This window comes from Nicotiana sylvestris, chromosome 7 (assembly GCF_000393655.2).
Source record: "Nicotiana sylvestris chromosome 7, ASM39365v2, whole genome shotgun sequence".
NCBI lineage: Eukaryota > Viridiplantae > Streptophyta > Magnoliopsida > Solanales > Solanaceae > Nicotiana > Nicotiana sylvestris.
In genome coordinates this window covers 68,858,322-68,869,546 of record NC_091063.1, presented here as the reverse complement: position 1 = coordinate 68,869,546, position 11,225 = coordinate 68,858,322, and the positions used below count along the sequence as shown (strand labels likewise).

The window sequence follows — 11,225 nt, the reverse complement described above, 5'->3', positions numbered from 1 at the left end:
CGAAGTAGCTTTTACCCGAGATGGTCGGGATCGAATCCACAAGGAGATAGAATTGGGAATTGGATTTCTATCTAAACTAGCAGTACGTAGTGCTCTTAATGGCACTTCCAATCATAATTGTTGTTTGTTACTTCTAATTTTATGCTAATAAGATGCTAAATTAAACTAAGAGTAAATGCTTGTAAGGTTTTCTAAATGGTTAACGAGGCACTAGGGAAGTGACTTTCTCCTAGGTGAATACTTGACGGGATCTAAAGCCTAAAACAAAGTTGTTATGTTGGGGATTGTGATATAGCCAATGCACGAAACTACTCACTCTATATTTCTCGACAGCTTGAGTGACTTTTCCCAAATTAACTTTCTCAAGAACAATTGGGTGTCAAAATTGTGCAAGCAATATAGGCTCAAGTCGGGTATTACTATCTCTAACTTTAACCCTTTAATTGGGGCTATTAATCTCTTGAATACACCCCAATTTCTTGTTGGACTGATTTTCCTAGACTCAAGATCTCTTTCTCAAGAAGAGCTCAAGTCAAAAAGGCACAAATTAGTGTTTGCAACCACTAATTCAACATGAAAAACACAAGTCAGTCCAAATATCAAACACCCATAAAGAACTAAGCCTTAAAACAAAAGACCCATCAAATACCCACACTAGGGTTGAGCCACAACCCTAACTAATGGGTCTAGCTACTCATAATAATGAAAGAAAACAGAGATTTAGATGAAGAATAACCCATATATTAAGATTACAAACTAAGAAATTGAAGATTCAGTGTTAAACTAGCTACAAATTACTCAAAATGGAACAAAACTGTCGTTCACGTGCTCTGGATTCTAACAGATACCCTAAAATTGTGAAAAGAAAGTATTTATATAAGGCCGAATTTTCCGGACAAAAATATCCCTGACGGAGGTATTGCGGATCGCGGAAAATGCACCGCAGCCGCGATGATGCTTTTTGGCTTGACTTTTCATTCTCTGAATCTAGCCACCGCGACCGCGATGGCTTCACTGCAGTCCGTACAAAATGCTCCGCCGACCGCGCTGGCTTCATTCGTCCAAACTCCCAACTCTCTGAATCCCCTCTTCGCGGATCACATAAAATGGATTGCGGCAGCGAAGAGGCTACTGCAACCGCGAGAAATTCTCCGCGGACCGCACTGCTTTAAGCTCCAAAAGTGCACCTCTCTGAACTCATCCACTGCGGACGGCACTAAATGGTCTGCGGCTGCGGTGGGTTTGTTGCGACTGCAGTGGATTTTATGCTGCAGCAGTCCCTTGACTTGTTCTTGGTACTTGTGCATGTTTCACTCCTTTTTGAGCTGGTTTTGACTACTTGTCACTTTTTTGACCAAACCCTGCAAACAAGTACAATATGTAAGCCTTTGAGATTATTTGTATACATTTTTAATCCAAAATTCAAGTAAAAAGGAGTGTAAAATGAACTAGAATCCCTAGTTGTCAGACCTCGGAATTTGATTCTGGGCATACGTCCAAGTCCCATATTTTACTACGGACCATACGAGACCGTCGGATCACGGGTCCGGGCCCGTTTACCAAGAATGTTGACCAAAATCAACTTTAATCAATTTTAAAGGCCAATTTCCTTATTTTACTTAGATTTCACATAAAAGCTTTCCGAAAACGCGCTCGGACTGCGCACGCAAATCGAGGTAAGACAAAAAGAGATTTTTAAGGCCTCAGAATACAGAATTTACTTTCAAAACAAGTGATGGTCTTTTGGGTCATCACATTCTCCACTTCTAAAATAACCGTTCGTCCTCGAACGGACATAAGAAAAGTACCTGAGTCGGAGAAAAGATGGGGATATCGGCTCCGCATATCGGACTCGGATTCCCAGGTCGCTGTCTCAACAGGCTGACCCCTCCACTGAACACGAACCGAAGGAAAACTCTTTGATCTCAACTGACGAACCTGACGGTCTAGAATAGCTACCGGCTCCTCATCATAGGATAGGTCCTTGTCTAACTGGACAGTGCTGAAGTCTAACACATAGGATGGATCGCCGTGATACTTCCGAAATATGGACACATGAAATACTGGATACACAACTGATAAACTCGGCGGTAACGCAAGTAGTGACCGAAACCAGATTGAAATAAGTTCGGTTCAGTTCGATTTTCTAATTCAGTTTGGTTTAAATCGAATCGGTTTTCGGTTTCAACATTATTATATTGGGCTCTTTCTATGTAATATCGGTCTTCTTGTATCGCTTTAATGTGATAAATCATAAATCTAGTTTGTTATTTTTATAAATTTGATTTGCCAAATACTATTGTTCAAGAATGAGAGAAATATAACAAAAAATAAGCTTACCTGGACAGCAACACGAAATCGACTACAACGAAAACTGATGGAGCACCACTGGCACAAGCGTATCAATGGCGATATAGAGGCACAGTTGAAGCTTGAAGAACCCTAGCGGCAACTTAGAATAAAATGGTAAGTTTTGTTAGAGTTAAAAGTCATAAGAAATGAGAAATTAGGAATAGCCGATTGTGTTACTTATTTGGGTTGGGTCTTTGATAGACTTCAAAATTGGGCCTATGTTATTACCTATGGGCTGAGCCTATATATAACTTAAAAATTTACTAATAATTCGATTTTTCGGTTAGCCGAAACAAATAAATTAATAACCAATAACCGAACCAAAATATTGAAATTTTAAAATTTTAAACTGAAATCGACTGAAAAAACCGAATAACCGAAACCGAAATAAAAATATTTTCGGTTCGATCGATTTTTTCGGTTCTGACCGAAATATGCCCACCCCTAATGTCAACGGTCAATTTTCCAGGTAAGACGAGACGTAATCTTGTTCATTTTAATTATATACCTTATAGATATATTACTATTTAAAACTCCGATTACATGAATATGAGAAATTGAAAATTAGCACTTTAAAAGGTTTTGGAGGCGCATAGTTCTATATCAGAATTCACAAAAATTGAACATAACTTAATAGAATTCTCATAAACAATTGAGGTTTCGAGTTTAAAAAGGTATGTCTATTCTTGTTAGCAACTTAGATATGTTTTTGTGCTCGACTTAATGTTATCTCATATGTCTATTCAAAAAAGGCTATTTTAGCGGCTCTATTAATTTGCACCAAGTGTACAAGTACTGTTATTCTTACACTTTTATTATTTTTACTTTTTTCTTTTATTGTTTATGAACATAACTAGCGTATCTTCTTGATCAATAAATTTTTATGCATTCAAGTAACTTTGTGATAGTATCAAGACATTAACTCTATTGATTGCTATGGTACGAAATAGAAAATGTTCAATGTTTGAGCTTTAAATATTGTAATTAATAGATCTGACGATTTATGTCGCGTCAATAAAAGGGTTTTTTTTTTTCTTTTGATTTTTCGACATTCTGTGACTAGATCCTCAAATGACATATTTGTACCAATATTTATCTCTGTATAAGGTTGCAGACATGTTTACAGAAAAAGAGTTAGAAAATTTCATGGGTGTGTTAAAGAGAGGATCGGACTATGTCGAGATCGAATGTGGCTGCACTGTTACCAAATTTGGTGACACAAATGGAAAGCTCAGAATTTTCCCAGACGGGAGGCTTGAAATTGATTGTCAATGCTATCGTGGTTGCCCACAAGGTCCTATTTATTTTTCATTGTTATTATTATTTCATAGATTTTTTTTCCCGCCTAATTAACAAGGAGTGGAAAACGTCCCACTACAAATCCATGACGGATCTATACTAGACATAACGGCTCATGAACAGAATCCAATACGTCTACCTCAAACTATATGTGTGTTAGAAAAATATTGACACATCTATTAAAGAGCAGAACTCTCTGACTTTAAATCTTGAATTCACCACTAAACTAAGCAACAAGGGGATTCGATATCATGTATTATAGTTTGAATTATTGCCTCTTTTTTATTGAATTGTCCCCTTGAAAACTTGTTTCTTTGGTTCTTTTGGCAGTGAAGTTATCACCAATTGAGTTTGCAAAACATGCTGGGAGGAAGACGGCAATTCAGAATTGGAAAAGCCAAATTTGGGTAAATAATAAGGAAGGGCGTAGAGAAAATTTGTGGAAGACATGTTTGTTGAAGTATCACACTGATACATTTCGTAGGCCTCTTCGTGGTCAAATCATACATCGTGATGAGTTCATTCGTTGCACTAATTGTAACAAAGATCGTCGATTTCTTCTACGAACTAAAGAAGAATGCAGGATTTATCATGATGCTGTTGCTTACAAGGATTGGAAATGCTCTGATATGCCTCACAAAAGGTAATATTAATTCTGGATTCCTCGTGTTATAGTATTAGTGACTTTTAATATGTTGTAACAGGTAATCTGATTTATTTGTTCAGTTTGTTTGTTTTTTATTTTATGTGAAATAGGTTTACTATTAGTTAGTAATAACTAGAGAATACATACTAGATTAGTGAAAAAATTACAATCAATTGATAAAATAATGCATGGAACTATATATCGTACATTGACATAGAAGATACATGCTTGTAGCTTGTAATTGATGTGGGTAATCTTTCAGCCTTAGAACATCAATTCAGCTCTTGAATGATTTATTTCTTGATTATTTTGCATAATCAAGAAACATATTACCAGCATTTTCTGATTAATTGATTCTCTGTTACAAATATTTAAATAAAATCACACATGCACATAACCTACATGAAATATCGGATAGGACATGATGCAACTGGTTTAGGCATATAATAACTGATACCTTGGATTTGTGAGATAAAGAGATGTGTTTTACATTATATTTAGAAAATCAAGTTACTTTACTAACAACATTGTGTGAGTGTGTGTGTGTGTTTTGCAGAATGAGTTGCAATGATGCTGAAGAAAGAGAAAGTAGAAAAGCATGCAGGGCTTGTCCCAGAACTGCTAAGTGCAAGGGTTGTGTGAGGTGTGTTTGCTTTGGTTGTAGCATGTGCAAATTCGAGGACTGCAATTGCCGTGCATGCGTTGACTTTCTTAAGAACATTTGATGTTAGACGACTACCTGCTATTTTACTTGTATACAACATCTCATAGCGAGGATTCATATAGTCAATTCAACTGGTTTAAGATTGCTCTTTTACTTGTATACAACGTCTCATAGCTAGGATTCATATAGCCGATTCAACTTGTTTGGAATTGAGGCGTTATTGTATACAACATTACCTTTTAAGATTTTACAAATTTTATGATTTTTATGAGATTGGCCCAAAATTATATTATTATTTATCTCTTAATAGCAAAACGAGAAGTGTAATCGGGACACTCAAAAAACAGATGTCTCTGGTCAAATATCCAGAAACATTCAAACGTGACCAAAGGTGTGAAATGCAACATTCTCTTAGACGGACAGACGGTATTTTTTTCTCAGTTGTTTCATAGTTTGAGTACAACTTAAAAAAATAGTTTATTAGACATTTCTTATTTAAACGAAAAGAGAGAGATAGAGAAAGAGAGCTGATAACTAGCTTAAATAGCTAAAAAACTGCGGTATATATAACAAGAGACATCTAGGAGATGATAATCTGTGCAAAACAAAGTTAAACAAGAAATAAATAAATTGACACAGAGCTGACATGCATTCAACTGGTTTCTTTTTCATTTTCAGCTCTTTACTGGTACAAGTTTACAACAAGTCTAACCCCATCCTACTTGTTTCTTTTCTTCCAAAAATTATACAAGTTCGCCTACAAAAAGGACCAAAAAACTTTTTAGTTTACACTTTGCATTTTCCAGGAGTACAAAGGACAAACATACAAAAGAATATCCACAACAAAACCAACAGATACAGAACAGGAAGGCTTGAAACTCTATGAAAACTGTGCAGAATCCTCGAGCCTTTTTCACCAAGGACTGCTCAACTTCACAGCTAAATAGTATGTATCTGAATGAGGTCTTGGAGCACATACAACGACACCAGTTGCACAAGATGTACCAGCGAGCAACATGAATGCACATGCTATGACTAACTAACATACTAATATTTGATCTAGTCAGCCAACGACACACAGTCAATGTAAGATGTAAAAGATGCCATCTTTACTGCATTCCTCCACTAATTTGAAGATACATTCAGCATTACTCAAGATAGCTGAATATTCGTGTAGCCTGCATTCTGTTGGGCACCATAACTTCGATTCCGGCCTTTGCCTCTTCGAGAATTAGAAATGTTAGCAGCTAAAGAGTTGCCTAGAATTCCTAATGCATTAGCTCCCAGTAACTTCAAGCCAAGACTTTTAAACAAATATGACAATTTACAATCATTTCCACCCTTCACCAACTGCAACTCAACCGCCTGCTCACGAGACACAACTGTATAAAGCTGCAATGGTTGATTTAATAAATGCTGAGGCATATTATCTGCCTCCTTGCCACAAGACAGTTCTGCATTAAGTTCATCATTGAATTTTGCAAAAGTAACTCTCATGAGTCCTAAAGATTTAGAATCATAAGACAAGGGATCAAATACAAACAAGAAGTCCTCGAATGCTAGATCTGGCCTCTTGAACAACTCTTCCAATACATCATTGCTTGGTCCGACATTCTTTGGTACAGTTTTCCTTGGATTGTTTTGCCTCCCTTTCATGGATTGGGAAATGCGAGAAGCTTCTCTTAAGCCACTCAAATAGGCACCATGCATGGTGGCTGGATGTTGTCGAATTGTAGCCTCTCCAGCAAAAAACAGCCGACCTTCAAGATTTTCTGCGAGTACGTCGTAATCACTGCCAGAAGACTGAACGCGAACATGTGAATATGATCCAAACGAAAAGGGATCACTTCCCCACCTTGTACATATGGATTGTATAGGATCCGGCACCCTTATGCCTTTTGGCTCATAGATGCCTGTCAACGCAGCCAGATGAATATGAGACCAGATTTCATGTTCTTCCTCAAAGAACAAAAACAGGGAAAAGAAAATTAAATCTATCTAGTCCTGCATAAAGATGGACGATACGTCCACAAGGAGATCGCCAAGTGGTTGAGACATGGGAATAAGGCTGGAATACCAACTACAACACTTGGTATGAACCCATCCGCTCCAGCCTAAGTGAGCAGGATCTTTTTTCTTTTTTGGATGTTATTGAGCAGGATTACCTGGGATACCTGCTGCTTGTAAGCTGGATGAGCTGTCTGGTGGATTAGTCAAGGTACTCGTCGGTTGACCCGGACACCACCGATGGAAAAATATAAAAATACTAAAAAGAAGATGGATGATACCTTTGAGAATGCTCATAACTCGATTAATTAGAGTGGCTGGCTCTGTGGATTCAAAAAGTTGAGCAGCATCACCAGCAACAAGTGCAATAAGAACTGGACCCCCAGAAACAGTATGATAACTGTAAAATAAGAAGAACTCTCCCCGTCTATGGCTATAATGGTTGAGGCAACCAAAGGTATCCAAGTCTTCCCCCCAAAAAACATGAGGGAATACCATGGCAACCTTATTCAGCAACCCAAATCCTAGCCTATCAATAGCTTCAAGCTTCTTCTCAGGTAACTCCGGTTCAAATCTAATTAATCTTCTTTTTAGTACCCCAAGAGGAACAGTACAGAGGACCATGTCTGCCTGAAAAACTTGGCCCCCAGCGATGACGTCTACTCCTTCATTTCCATACTTTATTGTCTGAACAGTCTTGCCATAAAATATAGGAACTCCTTTACACAGTGCTCTGATTATACCCCAATTTCCACCAGCAAGAAAACAATGATCACCACCCATTTCATAAGGATCATCCTGATCCCAATAGGCAGCAGAGAGTTTTGAGAGGCATCCGGCATTTGCATATTCCAAGTTCGCAAAATGCCAATCCAGAAGTTGCCTCTCCTCTGTAGTTTTAGCCACAGTATATAGTTGTCTAAGCATCTCCAAAACGGAGCCCAATGAGATATCATTAGCCAATCCACTTACTATTTTTCTTAGCTCAGTAACTTTATCAAGTAGCTTATTGAAAATGAGTTCAATTCTGGAATCAATTTCTGCGTCAACAGGAGCTCCATCAGGCTTGTATAAAGGACACTTATCTCTAACTTTATGAAGCGGAATGGAAAGTTGTCTAGCCAAAACTCCCAAAGGATTTGCATGGATACCAGTTATGACACTGCCACCAAGATCCACAGCAGCAAACTTGCCCTTCCGCCCCATTTTCTGAGTATAAACTCTCCCTCCAGGTCGGTTCCTACCTTCAAGGATAACCACCTTGAATCCAAATGACATCAGTTGCCTTGCTGCAGCTAAACCAGCGAGTCCAGCACCAACAATTATTACAGACCCTTCACTAGGTTCCTCGGGAATAAGAGATACAATTGATGGTGAAACCCCAAAATTTATATACCCGTTATGCAAAAGAAAGTCATATGCTACGGCCACCAGATGATCATACTCGGCACTTACAGTTTCCCTTATCTTTCCTTTGGACAGCCAAATATGCACATTCTCCCTCCATTTTGCAAGGATATGGTTTCTCACAACAATGTAATCATTTTGCTCTTTCCCGTCCAGTTCACTTACGACTCCAGCCTTTCTTTCTTCTTCAAGAAGGTCATCGATGGGGAAGCCCAAAGAAATAGCAATCATGGCCTCTATTTCAGTTTCTTTCTCCAAATCTTTCTTTGTTCTATTCCTCTTCCTCACAGAGCCACCCAACTGCTCCTCTATCAACTCATCCATCAAATTCTCATTATAATTCCTTGAAGCCACCCTCATTCTGACAGGTCTCTTTGAGATCGAACACTGTGAATTTGGGGTCTCCATTTTCTTTCCTTTTTTCTTTTCTTCCAAGCTCTAAATGATGGATCCAATTCGAAAACAAATGGATCTTTTAGCCTATTATGGCTTCAGATATCATGAATTTTAGCAGTGAATGTGAATTAAACCTAATTATAGGTCCATATTTACTTCAAAGTTCAACTGTCTGGGTAATTTGCTATTAACAAATCAATTTAGTTCAGTCTTGATCAATCTCGGCAAGGTAAAAAAAATTTCCAGAAAAAGTGGGTGTTAAAAGTTGACCATTTACTACTAAAAGAGGCATTCGTTGTGGAAGGACCGAAGGAGTAATAAAGTACTGCGTCTCAATTCCCAATTCAAATTATATTATGGGATACAGGGATTAGGGTTTTTGTCTCGTGAGGAACAGTGAGGAGGAGGAGAGAGAACGAGCAGGAGCGAAAAGGGGGAACTTACAGCTTGATTCAGGCGGAGAGAAGCAAAGATTGACGGCAGACAGCTTTACTCCGGCGGCATTTGAAATTGGCGGGCCAAAATCATTCATCGGCATTAGGGTCCGAATTTAAAACTCCATTCATTTGTTATTTTCGGCCCAAGTGCACAAATAGCCTTTTCAGGACCCATATTTTTTTAGAGGAATTTACACATAATACAACCTTTCTAACATTTCTTTAAGTTTCTTACAACTGCTTTGATAAAATTACATATAATAAAATTTATTTTAAAATTTATAATTTTTCATATTCCTAATATCTCTTGAGATTCTCTCACCTAATATATCTCTCTTAAGATTTTCTCTCATCTAAAAGTATCTATCATATTAATTTTTTTCCTAATTTCTCCATTAATATATTGTATATTTCTTGTATAAATTATATGTTATATAATTAAAATATACAATAGTAATATAGTATATTGTATAATATATATAATATACGGTATATATATAATTTATAATATACAATATACAAACACTGAACTGGAAAAAAAAACATCATTAATAGATATACTCACTGTGTGTGTGTGTGTGTATATATATATATATTTATTATAAAAGAACTTGGGGGAAATAGGGTTTTGCGTTGACAGAGAGGTGAAGAAGAATCAAATTTGGGGGAATCCTTTGAGATTTTTGGATGGTATCGCATAGGGGTTCTAATAGAGAGAAATAATTTCGTAAAAAAAAATTAAAACTAAAAAAGGCATGTTTCTTTTGGTAAGGGATATGATTTGATTGATGCATAATACAAGGGGATGTGGTTTGATTGATGCATAATACACGGATGATTAAGGCAAGAGGGTGTTTATAGTGGTAATCAATATTAATAAATTGGAGAATTTTTAGGGACAAATAAGGATACGTTTCTAAATAGGATTCCTCATTAATATGGAATTTACCATATTTTTAGAGTGTATCTTTTATATTTTATTGTAAAATTTATAATTCTAATATAAGTTCTAGATTATGGAATATTTTATAAATTCATAAGTAACTACAAAATTTTATAGTCGAAATTTATAAACATTTTAAAGTTCAGCCCTCAAAATCAAACTTCAGAAACTTTGGATCTTAGTTAGGATATGGCAATTCAAAACTTTTGACTCAAAGGTTTGAAATAAAAAATAAATAAATAAAAAGAGAAGAAGAAGGCAAAGGAGGAGGAAAAGAGGAAGAGCAATAGTCTAAAGGTGCCAAATATTACTAGACTTATAACCTATTTGGTCAAGCTTCTCCAATTTTGAAAAGCTTGGCCAAAACTTCAATTTTAAAAGATATTTCTTGCCTATGAGCTTAATTTTAAATTGCTCGAGAACAAGCAAGAGTTTAAGTGCAGGGTGATGATAAATGATGAAAAGTGCATGTTTTTAGTGTTTTTGTGTGTTACGCCTTGTGTGAGTTGCGGGAGTTCACACCGCTTTTGAAGTGAAAATATGCTCATTATGTGTTTCTTATGTGTAGGAACAAACTTATGGGAAAAATCGATCAAATAGGAGAAAAATTGGTAAAAAAAAAGAGCTGACCAGAAAAGTCTCGGACAGGAAGCGAGGTTCACTTTGCCAGACCGGGACCGCAGCAGAAGAAACCAACTTCTCCAATCCAAAATAGAAGAAGAAAAATTCGCCCCATACAAACCCTAGTCGCTATAAATATATCCTAAAACGTGCTTCTGAGGGAGAAACACTACTTTAGAGGGAGAGAAGACTTTGGCGAGGCAAGAACGCGCTTGGAGCAAGGAGAATGATTCAACTTCATGTGTTTTCCTCTTTTTTCCTATTTTCCATTATTATGAATTCTAGTCTTGTATTTGTGCAAACAACTATGAGTAGCGAAATTCTCATCTAGGGTTTGATGGAACCTATTGAAGGATGATTTTTTCACTGAGTTTAATATAAATTTGCCATTTACTTTTCTCTACTTGTTCAACTATATTATATTATTACTATTGTTGGTTGAAGGACCCTCAA

At 36.7% G+C, this 11,225-nt stretch overlaps 2 protein-coding genes across 3 annotated transcripts; one reads left to right on the top strand and one right to left on the bottom strand.

The window, feature by feature from the left end:
• Positions 1–2,973: 2,973 nt before the first annotated feature.
• On the top strand, positions 2,974–5,148 carry LOC104237539 (protein ULTRAPETALA 2-like). Of its 2 annotated transcripts, XM_009791706.2 has the most exons (4): positions 2,974–3,026; positions 3,460–3,646; positions 3,982–4,294; positions 4,854–5,148. In XM_009791706.2, the coding sequence occupies exons 2-4, from the start codon at positions 3,469–3,471 to the stop codon at positions 5,020–5,022; spliced, it is 660 nt and encodes a 219-aa protein (XP_009790008.1). In that variant the 5' UTR covers positions 2,974–3,026; positions 3,460–3,468; the 3' UTR covers positions 5,023–5,148. The 2 variants fall into 2 exon arrangements, with proteins under 2 accessions (XP_009790008.1, XP_070008847.1); XM_070152746.1 differs by lacking the exon at positions 2,974–3,026 and having other exon boundaries at positions 3,246–3,646.
• A 455-nt stretch (positions 5,149–5,603) lies between these two features.
• LOC104237538 (lysine-specific histone demethylase 1 homolog 2) lies at positions 5,604–9,370 on the bottom strand. Its single transcript, XM_009791703.2, has 2 exons — positions 7,250–9,370; positions 5,604–6,874 (listed from the first exon to the last, which is right to left on the bottom strand). Exons 1-2 carry the CDS (start codon positions 8,781–8,783, stop codon positions 6,114–6,116), a joined length of 2,295 nt encoding a protein of 764 aa, XP_009790005.2. The 5' UTR covers positions 8,784–9,370; the 3' UTR covers positions 5,604–6,113.
• Between the last annotated feature and the right edge of the window lie 1,855 nt (positions 9,371–11,225).